Consider the following 25,842-nt stretch of genomic DNA (forward strand, 5'->3'; position numbering starts at 1 on the left):
AAATGTGCCTATGTAGCAGTTTTTGAGGTGTGGCACTCGGGTGTCCCCAGCTGCCATGGGACAGTTACCGATGAAATCCAGTGCATGAGTTGGGGGTTGAGGGGTACAGGGCCCATTTCTTCAAACCCAGCAGTGACATCACATATATGTATTTGGCACTCACCATTCCATCCGTCTTTGGCCGGGTGATTACCAACAATTATGCAGTGTCCTTAGCGAAACGAAAGCACTCACGGCAAATTAGTAACTTTTTGGCGATGTAAGTAAAAAAGAAGAACTTTATTAATCCATGATTACCAAGTAGTAATCATGGATTAATAAAGTTCTTCTTTTTTACTTACATCACCTAAAAGTTACTAATTTGCCGTGAGTGCTTTCGCTAAGGACAATATATATATATATATATATATATATATATATATATATATATATATATATATATATATATATTTACAGCCAATATTAGACACAGCTAAAGCATACACATACACAGCTCCTCTTAAAACCATTTAATTTAACAGAATTTCCACTGACATGCTCTCATATCAAAATACTTACAAAAATGTTCATAGAATACAAAAGCAATGTAAGAAACAGTCAAAAATATATCTATGTATTTATATTTACATTCTCAAACAAAAATAGAGAATTTTTAAAATATATATAAAACACAAAATATATTGCAAATGTAATTAGAATGTAATATTATTCCAGGCTTTTCGGATTCTGTTCCATGGTCCACCCAAAACTGCTGACACAATAAAGAAGAATACCAGTATCATTCCTTTGGCAAGGGTCAGATAATGTGGCTCCCCTAAAACAAACAAACAAACAAAAGATGAATAGCTAAAATCCATATGTGTGACTATACCATTCCAAGTCTGTTTCTAGCAGAACATTAAGAACATGTTTACAAATCTGATACATAAAGAAAATGCCAATTTGATCTAATAAGGTAACCATAATAAATGTACCTGTGTAATACTGTGTCAGTGGGTATGCAAGCTGTTGCCAGCACACTTCATTCTTCTCACAGTCATAGTCTGTTGCGTTCATTTGAAACCTTTAAAAACAACTTGTTTTAGTAAACCTCACTCAAAAATCTAGTCCACAAAGTTCTACTGGCTTTTATTATGATATGTATATTCCAATGTTGGCAACTACAACATTTTTTAAATTCTAATTTCTTAATCTGTATTGAATTTTTTACTTATTTTGTACTTCACAGACAGTGCTTTACACTGGTATATGCTTTTCAGCCAGAGGAGAAGTGGCTGATTGTAGCTGTTCAGCCTGTTATTCAGTTCTTTAGAATTTAGCTGTCACTACCGATGGACATATGGATTGTGGCCAGAATACACAATGTTCTTTTGTTTTGTTTTTTTAAACACACACAATATACATAAAAGGGCCTGTTTGTAATGCTGTGTAAAACATCACTGGTGATGTTGCCTATAGCAACCAATAAGCAATTAAATTTCAACAGTCATCCACAAGTTAGAAAATTAAAGCAAATAACTGATTGGTTGCTATGGGCAACATCGCAGGTGATGTTTTGCTCCAATGTTATATATTTGTTACTTACTTATTCTCCGATACTCCACTTGCAGATTATTCCTAATGCTCTGAAGGAAGTAATTTAACCTAACTACAGCCTAACTTAATTAACCATTTGCCTGCTGCAGATGATAAATTCTCCACACACAAGACCTGGCAGCCAAGGCTGTAAAATTTACATTTCCAGGTTCAGGCATTAAGCCTCTGAAATAATAAAACAAAAACTTGTATAAAAATGAAATAATAAAACAGAAATGGAGGAAATAATCAAAATGCTTCAAAAACATCCTTTAGTTTGATAATTCCAGTAACAATGAATGGATATACATCACCTTAGATTTTTGTAAAAAAAAAAAGCCCTTAGTCTGCGGCCTTATGCCCCTATATAATCATGCAACTCCATGGTGTCATATACAACTGGGTGTGTATTACTCCTTATATGATGGTAATCCACTCAATAACTATTAAATATAAATATATGCTCAAATTATATTGTATTTACCTAGTAACCATGGCAGGAGGCTGTGCTGGGACACTGATGAACTGAACGGAAGTGCTAACTGGAAGGGACAGTGTGCAGTTGGAAATGCAATCTATAGTCACAGTGGAAAAGCTTAACAAAGAAAAAGTCATATTTTAGATAAACATTAATATCAAAAGACATTTGACACAATTCAATGTATTTTTTTTTTATTTGATTCAGCTCTGACATTTTATAGTTGGCTAATGGCCACAAAAATAAAACCCTGAGATGGGAAGACAAAGACTCTGATTTTAACAGACCAATAACTTAAAACAATTAATTTATTAATTTCTAGGGATGCACCGAATCCAGGATCCGGTTCAGGATTCAGCCTTTTTCAACGTTCGGCCACATCCTTTTGCGCGGCCAACCAAATCCTAATTTGCATATACAAATTAGGGGCGGGGAGGGAAATTGTCTGACTTTTTGTCACAGAAAAAGGAAGTAATAATGTTTTCCCCTTCCCACCCCTAATTTGCTTTCGCGAAGGATTCGGGGGTTCGACCGAATCCAAAATAGTGGATTCGGTGCATCCCTAGTAATTTCACATAACATATATACACTGTCAATTTTTACATACCCTGGCTCTGATAAAAGTCAGTCCCTGACTGCTGCACTGCACTTTGGAATGTTATCACCCCCCCCCCCCCGAAACCATTGCAGAACAATGGCAAGGTTGCATCCATGGAAAATGCTCTCCCTAGTGGTAGATAGGAGAAAAGCACTCAATAGTAAAAATCCCACTGTGACTCTTCCAATTACATTGAGTTGGAGAAACAATAGCTCAAAATCTCAAAACAGAGCCAATGTAAAGTGCTAGCTCTTTGTAAACACACAGGATCATGTACAATGCACTAAGATGGCTCCCTACACACCAATATTACAGGTTAAAATACATTATTTGGTTCAGGAATACAATTTTATCCCTTTAACCATTGAAATAAATAGTTTTTTGTTTTGTTTGCGGTTTTTGGAAAGAACTGCACTGTCAAGCTTGAGCAGCTTGTGCAGAAACATTAAAATAGGCAGTGCGACAAAAAGATACATGCAAAAAATCACTACACTGAGAAATCTTAGCTAAATGAAACACAAAAACAGACTGACCAATGTTCCACAAACTCAGTTTGGTAAATGTGTTATGTAAAATTCTCCATAGCAAATTACCTTATTTTGGCAGCAAGAATCTCTTCCTGAAACACTCCTTCAACTGCACCAATCACAGATGTCATGATTTGTATATTCATGTTAGCAGGAACATTTACACAAACTAAACTTTCTGCACCACAATTTCCAACACATGTTGTGTTAGGCTCTTCATCTGTGCAGATACAAATACAAACAAAACATTTATAAGACATCTCAAGGTAAAAATGGTGAGCAAATTTAACTTAGTGGGGCACTTTAGTCAATCTTATACATGCTGCCCAACCGTCCAGCCATGTAAGGTACTTATGGCCTGATTAATGCATCCTTTAAGCATCAACTGTAACATGAGAGTTCTTTTGATTAAGTTGATCCTGTTGTATGAGGCAAGAACTTAAAGGAACAGGTATAGTTACCAGCTTGCACTCCCTGGTAGAGTCCTGCGCGGGTCCATTTTTTGGGACCCGAACCCGACCCGTACCCGCAACCTGCAATCCGCAACCCGCATTCTTACCCGCTTGGACCCGCAACCCGACCCGCAAGTACCTTCTCTGCAACCCGGACCCGCGACCCGCTGACCATCAAGAATCAGGAAGTGCTGTCATTATAAACCGGAAGTGACATCATCGGAAGTAGATATGATCAGAAAAAAAGGGAGTAAAACCGGAAGTGCTGTCATTGTGTACCGGAAATGACATCATCGGAAGTGGGCGTGACCAGAAAAAAGGAGCAAATATTTATATTGAGAAGACCCGCAGCCCGACCCGCAACCCGCAAACCCGCAGAACCGCCGACCCGCGGGTATACCCGCACCTTGAACTTCAACGAAAAACCCGCATGGTACTGCAGGTTTTTGCGGGTAACCCGCGGGTACCCGACCCGCTGCAGGACTCTACTCCCTGGCTCTCCAAATCGTATATTGCCCGGTGCCCGGCCGAGAGGGCTTCAGAAACCCGCAAACTTCAGAGTAAGTAATTCCACCAGCACACAGGTCTTAGTTGCAAGCAGGGACAACCCTTGCTGTATTTTATTTGCGTGATGCAACATTTCGGGGTGATCCCCTTTGTCAAGCAAGCACCCCAAAACGTTGCATCACGCAAATAAAATACAGCAAGAACTTAAAGGACCATTCACCACACCCTAACTCCCTGACTTTAAATAAATCTCTGTGATGGCCTTAAACTACAAATACTTGCCCCTGTTATGGAGAGGACCGTTTCCAGAAATGTTAGGCTGGCAACACCCCAGTGACATCATACCATACTTCTTTACTGTCACGTTATGACCTTAATGTCTGCTTAACGAAGCTAGTGCTGTAGGTTGAGTCAGTAATGCCTCCACACATAAAAAGTTATATACCACCATATGTGATCTTCTTCCCCCATGAGGAACAGCATTTGGCAAATAAGTAATAAATAGTTCTTAGCTGATGTACAATGCTATTAAATGTATTATTTCATATAAAAATGTCAAGACAATAGCCTATGATTAAGTGCCTTTAAGTGGCACAAAATGTGTAAGGCTATTAGATATGATTGTTTGAGACATGTATTAATAAATTAAATGTATTTTACATTACAAGAACTGCTTCTGGTTTCTCTACAATTTTGTGACCCGGACCAGTGCCAGCCTGCATTTTCCTGTCTTGATTGTTTTCATCCCCTTAATGACTGTTTAGGGCATGTGCACCTGTACCCAACGGCTTTAGCGGTAAGCTTTTGCCCTACTCCTGCATTGATCTATATCTGTTTTGTAAAAATGTGCCTAATACACTAAAGAAGTGTAACATCACAAAGCATGGCTAATATGTCACACCACACACAAGGTGCCAGGGATATCCATAAAAAGGAAAGTTGCCGTTAAAGGGGTTGTTCACCTTTGAGTTAACTTTTAGTATGATATAGAGAGTGATATTCTGAGACAATTTGCAATTGGTTTTCATTATTTGTGTTTTTTGAGTTATTTAGCTTTTTATTCAGCAGTTCTCCAGTTTGCAAGCTCTGCAATCTTGTTGCTAGGGTCCAGCAACAATGCACTGATTTGAACAAAATACTGGAATATGAATATGAGAGGCCCGAATAGATAGGTGAGTAATAAACAGTAACAATAACAATAAAGTTTGTAGTCTTGCAGATTATTTGTTTTTAGATGGGTTCAGTGACCCCAATTTGAAATCTGGGAAGAGCCAGAAGGCAAACGATTAAAAAACTATTAAAAAGAAATAATGAAGACCAATTGAATTAGCTTAGAATTAGCCATACTATAACATACTAAAAGTTAACTTGAAGGTGAACCACCCCTTTAAGTTAATTGCTTACTTTGTTGGTTCAGATGTTATCACAGTCGATAAAGTAAATCTCTGGTGGTAAAACGTATGTGGCGCTTCGTTTTTCCAAAGCTGCCTCAAGAGGAAACCTCAGGTAACTTTGGAAAAATTAAGCACCACATGTTTTACTACCAGCAATTCACTTTATTGCCAATGAGAAAGTATTTGGAGGAGATTAGTCACCTGCAGAAGAGGAGATTTGTTACAGGCAACAAAATCTCCTCATTGCCCTTACACCTCTGCAACCTCCAACCACTTAAGGTAATTAAAGGAGAAGGAAAGTATTTTTAACTTGGGGGCACCAAAAGTTAGGCACCCCAAGTGGTTATATTTACTTTAATTACCTTAAAGCTCCAGGCTGGAGCTCCTATCATCAGCAAACTACACCAACCTGGGGTTCTCCCAGTGAGCACCACAGAGCCATCGTCTTCTTCGCTTTTCAAATTTCCCAGGGCGGACGCATGCACAGTAGAATGAAATAGCCGTTTTTTTTTTTTGTTAAAATTCAGGATTTCACTCTACTGCGCATGCGCAGCCACAAGAAGAAGCAGAAAGAAGATCGCTCCATGCTGCTTGCTGGAAGAAACCCCGGCCGATGCAGTTTTCTGCTGATAGGAGCACCGGCCCGGGGTGTCAGGTAAGTAAATACAATCACTTTGGGGTGCCTAACTTTTGGCACCCTCATGCAAAAAACACTTTCCTTCTCTTTTAAGCAAATAAGGCAGTTATGCGGGCCAAAGTTGCAGAACTTGGGGTCAGATTTTGATTGACAGCTAGGTCTAATACATTTTTTTATGGGTTCCAATGTATTAGCTAACTCATATGTATGAGACCTTACTGTCAATCAAAATCTGACTTTAACTCCTGCATGAAGAGAGACTGACTGCTTAGAGGGGGATAGTGAAAATTACCTTGATAATTTTAGAAACAGTACAGAATTTTGCAATAGTTCTCCTTTTAGGTAATGAATATTAACAGTATAATGCTTGTTAACTAGCAAACCACAACTTCCCAGTGAAACTTTATAGCCACTAGGAAGCACAAGTTGAGTTTCCAACTACAGCAAATCTGCATAGGGGTAGTAACTCATAGCAAGCAAAACATTTCCTTCCCTTTTCTAACCTGCAGCTGGCTGAAAATAAGTGAATTACTGATTTCTATGGGTTGCTGCCCAGGTGCAAATTTGCCCAGTGTTGATAAATGAGCCCCATGAGTCTAGGTGTGACTCTAATGCAACCAATTGCAGTGCTTGAAATTTGCCCAAAATGTCTTCATTGATATCTTGAGGGCTCACATACTCAGGGTTGGATTGGCCTACCAAAGTAACAGAGGATCTAATAGTGACCATATTCCATGATCTATATTGCCATGACAGTGGGTCAAGCATGTTAGGTTCAATATTGGCCCTAGGTGACCCAATCCAAAATTATACTATAGAACACCCAATACAGAGGTGAATTTATAGCTGTAGCTTGTACTTAACTAAATCTGGCATCTGCAAAAATGTCAAATGAGGCTGTTTTAACTAGGTAAAACTAGCCAATAAACCGAAATTGGCATGTGATACAGATCTACTTACAAAATATCTGCACCCATTCACCCAGGTCATTGGTATTAGAGTTGCCTCTCATTGCTATGAAGTCAGCTGGGACTAAGGCTCTTAGATGAGTAGTTACTGTGTTCCTGTGTACAGAGTAAAGCAAAAAATGCTGCTGAAACAATAACATGTCAAGGATTGAATGGTATTAAAAATAAAGCAGTTTACTTTATTTTTATCCAGTCTTGAGTGATTCCTATGACAATTCATAATGCAGACAAGTAAGTGCAAAGTACCAGTTATCCCTGCCCAGTTTGGGGGAAAAAAAACATAAAACTAACAACTGTCGTTCCCAAACCAAAACAAGGATCCTTAAACTTTCATAATTACAGGCCAATTTCCTTAATCAATTTAGATCTTAAACTATAAAATTTGGGCAGGGCAAGGACTGGTGGGCAAGGACTGTAGGATAGTAATTGCTTGGGTCTCTCCCCGTGCCAGATAAAGCCCCTTACTTCAGAATCTAAATGCTTTAAGAGTGAGGGGTGAGGTCTCACTGGGGAATACTGAAAGGCATGTATAAAATTTAGGTAAGAATATAATTTTTAGATTATTAATCCTGCCAGGAAGCAACAGGGGGAGGGACTGCCAGACCGAGATTCTGAAGTTAAAGCAGGACAGAATGAGGGTGATAAACTTCTATATGTTAAATGACTCACAAAAGAGACTGACCTTAGCTGTGTGCAGTTTACTTCATTCACGTTAAGAAAACATCCAGAAAAAGAATTCTGACCAAACAAAACTGGTGTTGTGGAGGAACATATATTATTCCCAACTGAAGGAAGAAGAGAATAGTTAGAGACACCTAGAAACACTACTCTATTGAAATATTAAATTCTTAAATGCTGCAACATTGTCCTTGAAAAAATAATAATAATGAGTAACCAAAATATATAATGGTATTAATGGATTTAAGGCAAAAATATGTGAATATTCAATCCATTATTGGGTCATTGAATTGACTGGTCTTTAAAAACAGTTCTGTGTGGCATACTTACCAGGTTTCCAAAGGTTAATCCCTGTTCTAATAACAGGTGTTGAGCTTCCATTTGCTGCTATTACAGGCTTGCCAACTTGGTATCCTACAAGGAAATGTGTTTGTAGTTTTTTGTTTTTTTTAAAAGATCCATAACATAATGTTAGCTGTATATTACAGCATAGAACACAAATAGGGGAATACGGATAAAAGCAATGACTATCTATCCACAAACAATTTTCCTGGCTACCTGTCCCATACAATGATTCTTAAAGGGGAACTAAACCCTAAAAATAAATATGGCTAAAAATGTTGTATTTTATATAGTGATCTTACTGCATCAGACTAAAGTTTCAGCTAGCAGAAATGATCCAGGACTTCAAACTTGTCACAGGGAGTCTCCAAGTGTCTACGACAATCATATTCTCAGTGTGGTCTCAACAGCTGTTGAGAAGCTAAGCTTAGGGGCAGTTGCAAATTATCAAGCAGAAAATTAGGTTTGCCTGTAATATGAGCTGATGCTACAAGGCTTTGGAGGCACATATATTTACTGCTCAAGGGCTGTGATTGCCTTGGGCTGGTACAGAAGCCCAAAATATAATGTACAGCATTTCTAGTCTACTTCTTTAGTTAAGCTTTCTCCTTGCTGATTGATATTATTGATGCTTTTTGGTGACCTACTGACTGTTGTGGTCCCAGCCTAAGATTTCAACTTGAAAAGAAGCCAATCTGAAAAGGTGATGCTGCAAACTCTCTAAATGAGTCTGCAGAGTGTTATATTTTCAAGAATTTTATAAAAAAATTCGATCAATTATAAAATGGCCTTATGAAGCAATGTAATAGAAAGCAGTACCAGTAAGAAATGTTGGGAAAATGTATATCTTACCTGGATTTCCAGAGAGAACGGCCGATGACCTGCTTCCATTAAGAAATGTAGCAGTGAATCTTTGTGTCAGTTGTGCTCCTGAAAGAGACAGATCACAATGTTTATTTTCATGGTAACCATTTTCATGGTTTTCATGGTTCTTATCCGGAACTGAAAACCATTTGTAATACTGGGGAAAATAGTGCAACTTAGTGCCGCTTTTTTGTTTGTTTGTTTTGAAAGTTTTTATTTAGAATTGTCAATTAAACACAGAAATACAAACAGCAGAGAGAAAAGGAAGAAGAGAAAAGTATGGTGTCAATGCCAAAATAGATAGGATTAATTAATACATCTCATCATAAACATGTACACTTCATGGTTATACAATTAGCTTTGTACAGACATCCAAAAATCCCACACAGCATTGAATTTTGTGGGATAACCTATAGATATGTAAGAAAGCTGCTGCATGGTAAGCGAATCATTAAATAATTTCCTCCAGAAGTTTATGGAGAGGATAGAGGCGGACTTCCAGTGAAGCAGTATTGCCTTCTCGGTGTATTACAACAAATGCAAGTAACATAATCTAGAATTTGAGGTTAATGAAGGGTCCATATCTATAGCCAACAGACATATGAGTGGGGTGCACATATCAGGGAGGTCAAGTTTTTTCAGTCAAGTAATTTCACCTACTTAGTGCTACTTTAATCATTTTGTAAATGGTTTTGTTTTACTGCCAGGAAACATTTCCCAAAACTGGTATGGCTTGTGCTGTCACCAGCTTATATAACAGACCTACAACATCCAGCCTCCTAACCCGAGTTCTTGTGCTACAATCCGTTTAATTCACTAATTAAAACAGTTTATCATTGTATGATTTCCAAGCCAATAATAATCAATTACCCTGCTTAGCCATTGAACTAAAAGGAAAAGCATTACTGTCTCACAGAGGGTCCAGTCAGGAGCATTTATTGTGCCTAACAGTTACTTATGCTGCAAACACCAAAGGAACTTTATGAGGAGTAGCTGGTGACATACTGAGTAACTTCCACGGAAAGGAACTGAAGTTTGACATAAAATTAGACTAGAAATTGTACACATTATTTTTGTTAGTAAACTATAACAACAAGAGGTAAAGCACCCAGGAGCAATACAAATCTGTACCTCCAAACATGTCCCTTGTAGCTCCCTATTTTTAGATTTCTGTTCAGTCAAACATAGTACATTGTCCATCTGCAGGGGCAGCTATCAGTCGCTGAGCTGAGTGAGTAACATACTATAACTATACGGAGTATAAAGCGAGGTTAGCTCTGTCAAATGTAAGAGAAGCAACATTTGCTGCAGGGCTAATTACTAATCAGCTCTAAGGCGAAGGGCACAAGAGGTTTTTCTGGGAACAAACAATGCTTAATTAAATAAGTAGATAGCTACATAGTTAAATTGGGTTGAAAAAAGACTAAAGTCCATCAAGTTCAACCCCTCTAGATAAATCCCAGCACAAATATTTACACATGCTTACACCAACCCCTACATACACTCACTGAAACTATGTATACAAATATCTATATTAATTGTATATTTTAGTATCACTATAGCCTTGGATATTATGTCTGTCCAAGAAATCAACAAAGCCACTCTTAAAGGCATTAACAGAATCAGCCCTCATCCAACAGGGCATTCCACAACCTCACTGTGAAGAACCACCTACATTGCTTCAAAAAAAAGTTATTTTCCTCTGGTCTAAACAAATGGCTTCTGCTGCAATGATCCAATTTATGGAAAGATAGATCTACCACTATCTGTCTACAATGCCCTCTAATGTACTTATAAAAAGTAATAATGTCCCCTCAAAGTATCTTTTTTCTAGAGAAAACAACCCCAACCATGACAATCTACCCTTATAATTTAAATCTTCCTTCTGCTTAACCAGTTTAGTTGAACGTCTCTGCACTATCACCAGCTTATTTATATCCTTCTTTAGGACTGGAGCCCAAAACTGCACTGCATACTCAAAAGGTGGGCCTTACCAGGGACCTATAAAGAGGCAAAATTATGTTTTCATTCCTTGAGTTAATGCCCATAGACCAGAAGGTTGCTAATATATGAAAACGAGTAAAGGGTACATATGTCTGAGCTGCTAAGTACACTGAGGTTATATAATCAAATAAATAAATAAATAAATACCATAGGTCATGGGGATTAAGTTTAATAGAAACAAAACACATTTGCTTTGCCAGTATATAAATTGTATTACAAGATCACATATTCTTAAACTATAGACAGGTTTATTTTTATGTATTTGGAACTTATTACAAGATATGGCAGTTAGAGCTTCAATCCTATAAAAAAGCATTTTCTACAAATAGCATTTTATTTTGTTTCATATTTTTAAAAGGACAAGTAATAAAATTACCTTGATGAGTTAAGTTCACTTGGGCCATTAGAACAGTAACGTTTATTTCTCTTAGATTATTAGCCTGCCAATAGAATGTGTAGTCTGCAGACAAAATTACATTCCCACAAGAAGCAGGCAGAGGCAAGGCAGGTCCTGTATTGGAGAAAGAGTGTATCATTAGCAAGGCACTAGTGATGTGCGGGTTGGGCTTTACCTGACCCGCACCCATCCACCTGACTTCCCACCACCCGCGCCTACCCGACCCCGACTTCCGGGATCCTTTTATAGACCCGTGCCGACCCGCTGATGATGTCACAAAAGGGGTGGGGTGAGAGGCACGCGTCTATAAAAGTTCAACCCGGAAGTCGAAAGCTATCATTTGGAAGGTTGCAGGGGGGGGAGCAGTCAGAAGAGCTCAACCCACACCCGCCCACATTAAAGTAGCATAAAAACATTATTTTAAAGTGGAACTAATCTCACAGCAATGTTTTTCTAAACTATCCACCGCTGCATTGCCCTCATGCCCCAAACCTGAATTGCCTGAAACACAAGCTGCTCACCCTATTGACGTTTTGGTGCAGCCACCAAAATAAAAATGTAATATTTACAGTCTCTCATTGGTGGCAGCGGACACTAAATGAAATAAATCTTTGTACACATCTTCAAACAGGAAACTTGTTTCTGTTGTGTGATTTGCATGCTCTGATTGCCGACCACAGGCAGCAGATAGCAAGGAGAACATGTCACCCAGATCTCTTTGAATAAAAGCCTTATGATAAAAACTAAAAGCTTCAGATATTAACTAGGCCATTTTTATTATATCAACAATATGTGGTAGGAGAAGGGAGGGGGGTAAAAGGCTTTTGTTGTCCTAGTTTACTTCAGGGTGCCTAACTGATAGCCCGGCCAGTACATCAATCAGCAGAACAATGGCCTGGCCTGGGGTTCTTACAGAGAGCACCACAGAGCGATCCTCTTCCCTAGAATTTTATTATACTTAATACATTACAAAGACACATGAACCTCATCCATACAATATCAAGCAGAAACAGCCATCATCTACTCAAGAAAAAAAGCATAATGAAAGTAAGAAATATGGAATACCTTACTGCTCACATTCTATACATATGGTTGCCTTAACATCACCTAATCTTTAGATGAAGGTAATTATTTTTCTGACAGCTGACAACATTAATTGATCATATTTGGATTGAAAAATGCAAGCTCTGGTGCTTTCAAGTGGCACATCAAGGGAATGCCGAGCCAAATTAAGAAGCTATATAAAACATATTTGTACAGAGGCACCTGCAACATCCAGAAAACAAGAAAAATTGGAATAAAAAAAATAGATGGAACTACAAATAGAGCCATATGTTCTACCTAGTAAAACATTGAATACTATACCTGTGTATGTAAGATACTGGTCCAAGCTTATGTTTTGATCTTGTGCATTAGTAAACACTATACCTAGATGGTAAGATAAAAGCATCACAACAGGTTAGTACCAAAGATATTTACATTTTTTTAGCACATTTTTTTAGCACATTTTTTTAGACCATCTCACCTCCAATGGCTGACTGATTTAAATCAGGATTCAAAATACTCGAACATGTAGACAAAGACGTAACACATGTAGTACTGAAATCCTGCAGGTAAGCCACAGGAGCATTACTTTCACAACCCCCAACAGTTGACTGCTGAAAGAAAAAATTTTTAGAAGACTGAGCAAGGCTTCAAATGAATCCTGAGACAACAATAATATGGCTGAAATAAAAAAAAGAGATGTGTTTGTAAAAAAAAATTATTTTGCAAAACATTTAAGTCAGTTTTGTATTTTAAAAGGGCAGTGTGTTTCCTGTGTAGTTGTCGCCAATGTTCTTTTGAGGGCAATGCAAAGAGAATTTTGTGTGAATACAAAGGATTCCGTACTTATGTGGACCCACAGTGTACTAAATTCGCACAAACAGATTACATGGATTACATGGAAAAATGGCTGTATGAAATTTCTGGTGTGTGTTGCTAAACTGTTAAAACAAACTAGCCTTGCTAAGAAGGAAAAAATAAACAATGGTGTAATATATATGAAATACATGTATCTTAAATAAATTGTACCAAACTAATTTAGTGTGCATAAAAGTATATTGGGTTGATATAAAGGAAAATAATGGAATTCTAATAAATGAGTGCTATCCCTCCAAAATATGCATACATGCATCAAGATAGGGTTTACCTACCATTAAATATATTTTTATTTCTTTGGCATGGTAAAAATGCACAGGAAACAAATTTATAGGCAAGAATGAAAAGATAGGCTATGGTATACACAGAGTGCTCTTACTCTTCATGTAGCACCTGCTTGTATTACTGCCAGCTCATAACGTAAGCAAAGAGTGGGGTTATAAAGAGGATGACATGCAAGTCCATCTATACCATGTATATAAGTCAAAAGTATCTCTGTGGCAGTAAATCAAGAGTAGAAAGAGGGTGCGGAAGTGGAGGTATGTACAGAAGAAATAATGTGTAAATATAATACGATTTTGTTCAATCTATTTATTCAAAATCTATTTAATCAGTGAATAAACTGATGACTGACATCACTTATAGAAAATGTTGATTCTTCCTTAATTGTGATACCTCTTGATTCATGAACCAAAAGCTGAACATATATATTAATACCTGTGGGATTGTGAAATACTGATTATTTCCAGTGGGGTTCAGTATAGCATCTCCCTGTCTATAAAAGCCAGATGTTCCTGATGGAACTGGTGGGAAACCCAGGCTGAAAGACGCAGACTGGATAGAGGACCTGCAAGACCAACAAATGTACAAAACCACATTAAATAACTACATGTTAAACAAAAAAATATATCTTCCTGGATTATTGTTGAGCTCTGTCAGCGATATATTCTAGCAGTGGCATAACTAGATATTACTGGGCCCCACAGCAAATTACTTTTCAGTTCCCCAAAATGTCTAGAGGTTGACCTGATTTAACAATATTTATTGACATTGTATATGAATTAGAGCCTTATGGGGCCCCTATTCCTCCTGGCCCCCTGCAGCCACAGGGTCTTGTTTCCCTTTGTAGTTATGCCCCTGTATTCTAGTATAGTGGAAACTTTAAGCCTGTAAGCCCAAAGTACAATGTGTATTTGTATAAAATTATGTTATTCCTATTTGTTCTATTAAAAACAAAATAATATCAAAGACATCTGTAACAATATGATATTACTCAGTAATTGATCATATCACGTAAGAAATTATGTACTGCTTCAAACTTCATAAAACAGAGACTGGGGTGTCCATTATGCAGTGCTCTAGCTGTTACTGTCTACTGTAATTGCATTTGGGATGTCATTAAAAAATAAATATAAAAACTTTGCATCCCATTGGCAAAAATAATCAAAACATAAGGTGAGGTTTAATTCCTTGAAAAAGCCCATGGCTAGGCAGGAATTAAAGGAACAGGAACATCAAAAGATCTAAGGAGCAGATTTACTAAGGGTCGAATTTCAAAGTTAAAAAAATTTCGAAATTCGACCCTCGAATTGAAATCCTTCTACTTAGAATATCGAAGTCGAAGGATTTTCAGCATTTTCGATCGATGGAACAATCTAATAGAAATCATTCGAATCGAACGATTTTTAGCGATCGATCCAAGGATTTCTATTCGATGTGCAAAGACTTAGAAAAGTGCTGTGGAAGGTCCCCATAGGCAATTCGAACTTTTTTAACTTCGAACAACCCCTAATTGTTTTAAAGTAATAAAAATATAATGCAGTGTTGCACTGGTAAAACTGCTGTGTTTGCTTCAATAACACTACTTTTGTATTGGCTGCGTAGCCATGGGGGCAGCCATTCAAAGGAGAAAAAGCTCAGGTTAAACAGCAGATAAGCTCTTTAGAACATGGTGTTATCGCTTATACACTATTTACCCTGAGCAATATAGCCTTTTTTTCAATTTCAGTCATTGCTACACAGCAGCTTGTTTAAATGAACTATAGTACTGTTTCTGAAGCAAACAAATCAGTTTTACCAGTGCAATGCAACAGTACATGATATGTTTCTTACTTGGAAACACTTATATTTTTTGGTGTTACTGTTCCTTTAACTAAAAAGCTAAGGGGATCAAAGTAAGGAGCCCAGGCTGGATACAATGTGTGATGTGAGCACCGCTACTGCACACTGTAGTGATTGTTAGAGATGCAGATAAGCTTTGTGTCTGACAAGCAGCAGATGGTAGCAGGATGTGACTGGGCAAAAGGAGATTGGCTATGTCAGAAAGGAGCAGCAGATGGTGGCAGGAACATTTTAGAAGCACTGTTTTGCCACAAATATAACGTAATATAATTAAGGTTTTGAATAAAAGTAATTTGTTATTTTCATACATTTGTAACACTTACACTGTTGAACCTTGGTAGAAATAGCCCAGAAATGGAGAATTGTTAAGAGAGGACTGGACACAGAGAAAAGGATACCAGTCTGGAGATCTGTTGATTGTCTGGACACTACAAAGCTGATCAAAAGGCGGTGTAACATTTCCCCCAAAAATACCAGTATAGCAGAATCCATTAAACAGAGCGGTCATGTTGGAGTTGCAGTCCTTAAAAAGAATGATATTACACTTTTATTACAACCTCCTGCCATCACTCAAACTCAGCACATCTACCTAGTTTATTATAAATTGAAATTTAGACACATTAACTACAGGTTTTTGCAGGTGCTGCCCTAGGCAATGAACTGGACTTCCCCCATTCCACCAAACTCCGCCACCAGATTTAGCCACAAGTGTCTGGTGGACAGAAGGATTAATTTATTTGTTTAGCATTACTTTTTTTATATATATATATATATATATATATATATATATATATATATATATATATATATATATATATATATATATATATATATATATATATATATATATATATATATATATATATATATATATAGACACCCATGGTCCACCATCTAAAGTTATGACTCTACTCTACTTCATGTAGAATGGTCTATACGAATGCATATAAGAGTAAAGCATAAGAGAAGCAGCCAAGAGCCAAAGTTCAGAATAATTCCATTAAATCAAAACAGTGATAATCAGATTTCTAATTATTTACATATTATTATTCCTTCGTTATCTAAAAGTTTCTTGAAGGGATTCTGTCATGATTTTATGGTGTAGTTTTCTAAATTACACTGTTTAACCTGCAAACAATTCACTCGACCATATAAAATTTACTTTCCGAACCAATAAGTGTATTTATTGGTGTGTAGGCAGCCATCTCAGGTCATTTTGCCTGGTCATGTGCTTTCAGAAAGAGTCAGTGCTGCACTATGGAACTGCTTTCTGGCAAACAATTGTTTCTCTTACTCAATGTAACTGAAGGTGTCGCAGTGGGACCTGGATTTTTACTATTTAGTGATGTTCTTAGATCTACCAGGGAGCTGTTATTTGGTTACCTTCCAATTATTCTGTTGTCTGCTGGGGGAAAGGGAGGGAGGTGATATCACTCACAAATATACAGAACAGAAGTATAGAGTGACTGAAGTTTATCAGAGCACAATTCACATGACTGTGGGCTCCTGGGAAACTGACAATATGTCTAGCCACATGTCAAATTTCAAAATTAAATTTAAAAACATAAAAAAATCAGTTTGCTCTTTTGAAAAATGGATTTCAGTGCACAAGTCTACTGGAGCATCACTATTAACTGATGCATTTTGATTAAAAAACATGACAGTATCCCTTTAAAGATTTATCTCTCCCTTTACTTATAATCATGCTCAAACAAAAGAAGTAAGGGACTACTTCATTGGACCTAGAAACAAGCTAAAGGCTGCTATACATGGGCAACAAAGTGTGGCGACTGACGACTGCATACTGAAGAGTAAAAAGATTGGGCTCCTCTTCTGTTCCCTGATCTGCCATTGCAACATACCCTAGCAAGCATCGCTCATCAGCAGATACGATTTTTAAACAATCCTGGTCAAAGCACTGACTGATATCTCTAGTACATGAATATCACACAAGATTGTTGGTCCACCCTACATTAAAATCGTACACAGCTTATTGCCAGCTTTAAACATGTGAAAACGTGTTTCCACATGACAACACCAACAAACACTGCAAACTAGGTTACCGTATCGCAGCAACATTGAACATCACAAGCACCGGCTGTTAAATTGCAAGGACAGGGTCCAAGTGGTTGGTAGGTCTGAACTGGTATTACTGTTGCATTGCCTGTGAAGATTAAGGAGATAATAGTTATGAAAATTGTGAAAAAAAACACTGCTTTTCTACTTATCTGAAGAATTTATTCTTTCAGCGATTCTGAAAAAAAACTAAAATATTTTGTTTTTGAAACTGCAGCTTGGATAAACTTACTGAGGACTAAGAGTTCTACTGTGGGTTTGTTGAAGAGCCTCAGGTTGTATAGTTTTTTTACAATAATGCAAAGAAATTATAATTTGTATTAAATACAATATCAATTTTATTAATCCAGTTTCAGTTAACCTGTGTCACAAATCTCAGTAGGTTGTTTTTCGGACAACGGGGCACATTTAGCAAAGAGCAAATTATCTCCACTTGAAATCATAATTGCAAGTGTAATGATGGCATACATACTTTGCATAATTACACCAGCATAATTTCTCCATACAGTTTGTAATGGGCAATAATGCTGGCACCTTAACGCCAGAAAGCAATGACATTCGTCATATGGGATATCAGCAAAGACAATATGACGGCTATAATGAGTGCTGCTGTATCTTTAAAGTAGTAGTTTGCCAGTTTGGACCTAGGGACGTGGAGGAAAATTACTTCGAAATCTTGGTAAATTTACATATTTTTAAAGTTTTGCTGTGTCATTATTACCCCTGGTATAAAGATGCAAATTTCCTATAATGCAAAGTTAATACAGTAAAACATGCCATCCTCGTCCTTTTTGGCAAAAGTTTGTTAAATTTGACTTTTTACACTTTAATAAATACGCCTCATTGTATAATGCACCCCTCTAACTGTTTTTTCTTTTATCAGTTTTCTTGACCTCCTTATTGCCAGTTGACTTGGACCACGCTACAGGAAAGTCAGCAACATTTGAACTTATAGCCTCCTATGGCTTCAAGAGCACAAGTCAGCTTGGCAATTTCATTCTTGAGAACCTAGATGACTGCAATTTCCTTCTTGTGGAAATATATATTATGTTTGTGGGCTTATCTTGTGGATCATCTCCTAATGTAAATAAACATTAATGACAATATACTCAAACATATAGATGAGTAAGCCATTTGACCCCACCTCTTATGGCCCTTGAGAACTTCTCTCTCTCCTTTCCTTTATCTCTCTTTTTCTTTCCTCTTTAAATTTGTATAACCTATAATTGTTGTTTTGTGTTTATTATGAAAACTCAAAAATAAAATCTTTAAAAAAAAAAAACAATGACAATGACAAGGCAGGTTGGTCATTACTAAACTGGCAATTTGGTCTGGTATTGCCAGGAAACGTTTTGGTCCTTGTGAAACATGACTCACGCTTAACATATTATATTATAACATTTAACGAATGCACTATTACATGAGAAAACCAACATGCTCCAACATACTGGGTGCCATTGTCCAAAATGCAGTTTGCACCTCCTAACCTGCCATGCAGAAGTATTAATTACGTCATGTAATCGACAATTTTGCTGCATAACAGAGTAAACTGATGCTTGACAAGATATCAGAAGACAATCGATTGCTTACCTGACACAGTCCCTGAGAAAGTTGTATTACTATAGATTTCTGCTTCAACAAGCAATGTGGCAATAGAAATACTATTCACACAAGCAGAAACTTGAAGAGTTTGCACAAAGCAAGGCATATCGGTGCAGCAGTTAGTCACATTCTGGGTGCAAGGTGTCTGATTCAAACTGAGGGTGAACACATATGCATTCTGAAATTGAAAATTTACATTTTTCATTTACTACAATCTTTTATATCTCATTTATTCCAAAAGCTTCAGTTTATCACTTGTCATATACCAATATTATTGTAAATGGATATTCTTTGTTTTTCTCAACCTGATTTTTAGTGATGGTAAGGCAGTGTGTTTGGTTTTTAATACTTTTCTTTTAGTGGAACAGGCAGCTTAGGTTCCCAAAACTCAGCAGCTTTTCTGCTGATTTACTGCACGTGTTCTGTGCTGCTGTCACTTACTGAGCTTAGGGACCCACTCACAATATACTGAATAAATATAATATAAATGTCACAATATAAAGCTGATTAGTAAATAATTCAGATTACTGGTACATGACAGCTCAGTGACCAGCACAATTAGCATTAAGATTTAATAATCAGCCCTGTAGCATCAGCTTATATAACAGACAATCCTCATTCCTCTTTAGGGTTTAGTTCTCCTTTAAAGGAGAAGGAAAGGTATAAACTGGGGCAGGCCAAAATCCTTTACCTGGGCCAGTGTTCCGGTTCACTGAAAACTGCACTGGCCTGGGGTACTACATTAAGGTCTGGATGTGTATGCTGAGTAGAGCAAAAAGCTAAACTTAGAAGCAAAAGCACAGCTTTTTTAAGCCAAGGAATAGTTATACAGGGCTTCTCACTGAACTGGTTATTTGTTTTGAAAGAGGGGGTATATTGTCTTTTTACGGGAAAGGACAAATAAGGAAATTAGTTGCCCCGTGATTAATCTCCTTTAGCACATGCGAATAATCTCATCGAAATGCTTCCTCAGTGGCTAACATACAAATCGCTGCTATGAAAACATACGCAGTGTGAAGTTGCCGAAGTTTCCTCGCAAAATCACCGCTGGGGAACCATTTGGAGGAGAAAAGTCGCCTACACTAGAGAAGATTAATTGTGGGGCAACTTTTCTCCTCATTTGTCATTGCCTTAAATGGGATTGTAGTGATCACAGGTTTACAACCCTGGTGGTAAGGTATATAACAATTCTTTTTAGAAAAGTCCTAGATATTTAAAACAGAATCATATATCATTATGCTTAAAGATCAAAGAGCATCTGCTCTCATGTTCTAAACTACAGAAACAGCAAAAGTTTGCTTAAACCATAATAAATTGCTTCCCATTATAGAAGCATTTCCAGTAAGATACAATTTAAAGGGTGGTAGCTGCTGAATAAAAAGCTAAATAAGTCAAAAACCACAAATGATAAAAAATGAAAACAAATTGCAAATTGTCTCAGAATATCACTCTCTACATCAAAATAAAAGTTAACTCAAAGATTAAAACCCCCTTTAAATACACTGATATAATAGCTTCTAATTACATTTTAGAAAAAAGCTTACCACACTTTGCAAAGCAACCAGAGATGTTACCCAGGTCTCTGTGCTGTTCTGTCCATCACAACGTGGAACTGGTATTACATCTAAGATGAAAACACCATACAAATTAAACAGAGATTCTTCTGCAACTAACAAAATAGCAAAATATTATTCTTAATAGTGTTATATGGCTGTATTACTTTATCCACCAGGCCAGTGCATTTTTTCCTATTAGGCCTCACAGAGAAACAACCTGAAATCCCTTATGATCCCTTTAGTGGGGGATAATAAAAACTGCTGTTATAATGAATCACAGAAATAAGCTTACCTGTATTATTGATTACAGTCAGAGACAGACTAATAGTTGAAGGATTTGCAACATTTGTAAGAAACGATGTTGCACTATGTCCACGTAAGGTGATTCTGGAAGGGTAAAATGCTATAAAAGGAGGAAGGAAAATTTATAATCAGTAAGGTTTTATTATGTTTTTCACTCAAACACAATTTTCTGAGCTATTTTAATAATGTGCATTGAGCAGGACTACCAGCTGGTAAATCAACAGCTGACACTCGAATCAAAAATTTAACATTTCCATGTACTTAATTTGTGACACCGTCTTTTCACAGAGTTAAGCCCTTGATTTTCCAATTGAAGCCCTCATATCCACACAAATCCCTCTTCCAGCAAGTCCATGACCCAGTCTCTGCCTACAACCCCCTGAGTCTCCCTGCATAATATACTAATAAAGGTGACACCCAAGCAGTAGTGATGAGCGGGTTAACCAGAAACCCGTGGATTGTTTGGGTTCAGGAGTAAATTTGGGTGACCATTGCACGTTTGGGCTGGGTGCTGATCAGCCTGGTGAAGGTCATTCGTCTGTCCCTGAAGATTCCCTCACCTGGAACCAGAGGCACACAATGTATGGAGTGGGTTAGACTCTGGTGTGGGTTATGGTTTTGTGGTTTATGTCAGGTGCAGGTTGGCTTTTTCAATCCGCGAGTCACTCGATTCACAGCGCACACAAACAAAACAATGGCATATATACATGCAGAGGTGTAACTACTTTTGGTCAGACACCCCCCCCCATGAGAAAAACCTTTGGAGTGCCCAGGCCCTGTGTTTTCTTTCAGTCACTTCCTTCTAACCCACTTCCGGCTACCTGCACGCCTGCCCACTTGTATGTTTGTGGTGGTGGGTAGCAAAAATAAAAAGGCAGAAGGGGTTAGGAGAAAGGGTTTATTGTATGGTAGTTATGGCACTGGCGGTCATTTATCAACACTGGGCAAATTTGCCCATGGGCAGTTACCCATGGCAACCAATCAGATTGCTGAATTCATTGTTCTACTTGCAGCTGGCTTCAAAAAGCTAAGCACTGATTGGTTGCTATAGGTAACTATAGCAACTATAGGTAATTTGCTAGTGTTGATAAATGAGCCCCACTGTATACATGTTAGATCACATCAGCCAATTAATGGACAAAGTTCTGTATTTTACTACCACACTTCTTTCTTTTAGAGTAAAATATGTAAAAGGGTATATATATATATATATATATATATATAGACAAATACAAGATTCCTCTGCACTCAACCCATTATCAATATATTTAAGACAGAGACATTTTGTGCATACTGCTACTGAAAAATGCCTTACCCTTTAAACAAAACAGGGATTGTTTGTCCATATATTGCAATATATTTAAGCTGGCCAACTACGTCAAAGTCATCCCATATCTGGCCAGTCCTATGCTCAATTTTCATTTGATTCATTAAGAATTCTATGGTTTCATTATACATTTTATAAAAGGGACGAATGCGTTTTACCTGCAACTTACTAGCTGCTTTCAAAGTAAAACTCCCAAACTTGGCTGCCCTTTTATTAGACACCAGTGGGATCACCTGACTATAGTTGGAGGGGGTGGGAGCTACAACATGGAGCTGGTCACTGCTCTTGTAGAACTATAACAAACAAGGGAAAGTTGTGCTCACCACTAGTTTTTAAAATCATTAGGCACCCCCGCCTAATGATTTTAAAAACTAGTGGTGAGCACAACTTTCCCTTGTTTGTTATATATATATATATATATATATATATAGTTAAATTGCCCCTATGGCTTTAATTCCCTACCCTTCGTCCTTTCCCTTAGTTGCTAGTTTACATTTCTTAGCTATTGGCCAAGAGGTGTGACTACTTCCTGTCACACTAATATAGTCATGGATCTTCCTCTTTGGCTTCTGGTGCCCTGATCAGCTTGATGTGCCCATTGAGCCTGGGTACAACAAGGCCCAGTAAAGCCATTGGCCTAAAGGGACCAGTACCTTTAATGTCTGAGTCGGGGAGCAGGGACCCTGTGAACGAGGCCAGCTAAAGACAGGGTTATATCTGTTATAGACTCTCTAGGAGAGTGAGATAGAGATAGTAAGAGCAGCTTTGGGCTCCATCAAGGATCTGTAGTAGGGAGTAGCTTCCCAAGGCTCCTAGATTGCCTACAGTGAAGGGATCCCAGTGGATAGGGTGTCAGGCTTAGATTCTTCTCCCTGACCACTCTGCTGAGTGGGATCCGGACCACTTCAAGGTACATCTTCCTGGAGGTCTGCCTTACTGTTTGACTACAATGCTCAGGGGATCCACAATCCTCAGCTGTCTCAATATCTACCTGTCTAAGATGATGATTATATTCTGCCTGTGCCTCCTTATTGTAAGTAAACCTGTGGGATATTTGTCTTGTACAAATAAATTATTACTCCTTTGTTTTCACCAAACCTCCTGGTGTCCATTATCCTATTATTTTATTGCACAGTAGCCTGTGGCAGTTGTAGCGAAGGCCCTAGCCTGAAATGTTAAGGTGGCCATACACAGGCAGATTAAAGCTGCCGATATCGGTCCTTTAGACAGATTCGGCTGCTTATCTGCCCATGTGTGGGGGCTCCCGACGGGTCCTGCCAATCTATATCAGGTCCAAAAAAAAAGTTTGATTCTTTTTGTACGATCCAGGACTGCGTCGGCTAGTTGATGCAGTCCTGCAACCCGTCGGAGCCCATTCGTAGTATTGTAATCTGATCAATCGGCCCCAGGGTTCATACGATATTGCCCAGCCATTAGTGGGCATATTGGGTTAAGATCCGCTCGTTTGGCGACCTTGCCAAACGAGCGGATCTTATACTGTTTGGCCACCTTTAGAGTCACATGTAACTCATGCTCTAAGCACTAGCTGGACATTAACCCCTTTTGCTCTGCCTAGCCCAAATTAGCGTAACATATATATTTGCTACTAATTTTTTTTTTGGGGTATACTTTCCCTTTAATGACACTGCTAAGCCCCATGGTTTTGCAGGACAATGATCTCCATCATAAGACCAAAATGGACTAAATCATGAACAAAATGATGATTATCCTATAGACTCTTTTTTAAAGACCTGAGCTCAAGAATCCGCTGCACTATTTAAATGTATCCGATAAAATGAAAAAGATGTTTGATGGTTTTAATAACTTTACAAGGCTACTCTACATTTCCCCTTCTCTATGACAAGGCCACAGCAGCTGGAACCTCGCTTGACGGGGCAATAAACCCACCACCATCTTACTTTGAGCCAATGTCGCTGTCATCACGGCGGTACATATTAGAAAAAACAGACAAGGAGGCCACGTATTCGACATTGTCCACGGATTGCTTCAACAATAGCGCCCGTAATCGTTGCTAGGACGCCATGTCCAAACTCGCGTTGGGAATAGTAACTAGGGCGAGCCTGGCCAATGCGCATGCAGCGCACAATCACGTGGTGGAGAATGTTTCTGCGCGTCGGCCGTTTAGATGAATTCTGGGAATTGTAGTGAGTCACACAAGGCTGGAGACCTGATTGTTTGTGCAGTGGGGTTGGTTATACCGCCAATATTTAGCGTTATCATTAACTTTCGCTCCTGGTGGGCTTGAAGTCTGGAGGTAAATGGCTGCGTAGTCATTCAGCTGAATGAATCAAGTCGCACGTTTTGGCAATAGAGAAACCAGTCCTATTTACTTGCTAAAAAGCCTTTCAGTCTGAGAGTTGAATACTTGCAGCTTCTGATTGATCACACACGTGGCAACAAAGGGCTTCTCCTCAACTTTTTTTATACAATTGTAAGCAACTTTCCAAGATGCATACATTAAAGGAATAGTTCAGTGTAACAATAAAAACTGGGTAAATAGATAGGCTATGCAAAATAAAAAAGGTTTCTAATATAGTTAGTTAGTCAAAAATGTAATGTATAAAGTCTGGAGTGACTGGATGTGTTACATAATAGGCAGAACACTACTTCCTGCTTTTCAGCTCTCTTGGTTTACACAGACTGGTTACCCTGGCTACCAGGCAGTAACCAATCAGAGACTTGAGGGGGGCCACATGGGTCATATCTGTTGCTTTTGAATCTGAGCTGAATGCTGAGGATCAATTACAAACTCACTGAACAGAAATGTACCATGTGGACCCCCTTCAAGTCGCTGACTAACTCAGAGTTATAGAGCTGAAAAGCAGAAAGTAGTGTTCTGGTTCTTTATACATTACATTTTTGACTAACTAACTATATTAGAAACATTTTTTATTTTGCACAGCCTATCTATTTATACAGTATTTATTTTAACACTGAACTGTTCCTTTAAAGCTCTTCAGTAGTCTAAATGTCCATGTGAAAGCAAAATTTAGGGTTATCAGATCACTTGAAAATTCAGGACATGTCTAATAAAATGCATATTGCAGGGCTGCGCTGATTGTATTTAATTTAACTAAAGTTGTAGTAAGAATTGTTCAGACCATCACAGGCAGGTCCGGACTGAGAATTATAATAGGCCCTTGTATTTCAGGTACAAAGAGGCCCAATCAGCCCACACAGAGGCCCAACACATCCCCTACCAGCCCACTAAATACTGACATTCTATGGTATCTTTTAGCAGCCACCCTGGCATTTGCCAGAACCCACAGATTGCCAGTCCAGGCCTGGACGCAGTTAAATGCTGCAAATTTAGGGTTCTTTTATTAAAAAACCAATTACGGTACTACAACTTTTCCTGAATGCATAGCTTCATTGGACAGAAGCAGTAAGAATGGTCTAAGTGAATGATTGAATCTGCATCTTATTCATGGGCTGTAGCTGGGTTAAGTTTGGTTGAAAAAAAGACACTATCATCAAGTTCAACCAATTTGCCTC

General features: G+C 38.0%; 1 protein-coding gene across 2 annotated transcripts; it reads right to left on the bottom strand.

The window, feature by feature from the left end:
- Positions 1 to 494: 494 nt before the first annotated feature.
- tctn2.L (tectonic family member 2 L homeolog) lies at positions 495 to 24,735 on the bottom strand. 2 transcript variants are annotated; one of them, XM_041567417.1, is made up of 18 exons: positions 24,246 to 24,735; positions 20,989 to 21,099; positions 20,685 to 20,764; positions 19,129 to 19,318; positions 17,526 to 17,626; positions 15,786 to 15,985; positions 14,059 to 14,188; positions 12,947 to 13,076; positions 12,787 to 12,849; positions 11,401 to 11,535; positions 9,009 to 9,086; positions 8,145 to 8,228; positions 7,819 to 7,921; positions 7,129 to 7,232; positions 3,245 to 3,398; positions 2,060 to 2,170; positions 975 to 1,063; positions 495 to 814 (listed from the first exon to the last, which is right to left on the bottom strand). In XM_041567417.1, exons 1-18 carry the CDS (start codon positions 24,316 to 24,318, stop codon positions 693 to 695), a joined length of 2,058 nt encoding a protein of 685 aa, XP_041423351.1. In that variant the 5' UTR covers positions 24,319 to 24,735; the 3' UTR covers positions 495 to 692. The 2 variants fall into 2 exon arrangements, with proteins under 2 accessions (XP_041423351.1, XP_041423342.1); XM_041567408.1 differs by having other exon boundaries at positions 12,947 to 13,079; positions 24,246 to 24,734.
- Between the last annotated feature and the right edge of the window lie 1,107 nt (positions 24,736 to 25,842).

This window comes from Xenopus laevis, chromosome 1L (genome assembly GCF_017654675.1).
Source record: "Xenopus laevis strain J_2021 chromosome 1L, Xenopus_laevis_v10.1, whole genome shotgun sequence".
Taxonomy (NCBI): Eukaryota; Metazoa; Chordata; class Amphibia; order Anura; family Pipidae; genus Xenopus; species Xenopus laevis.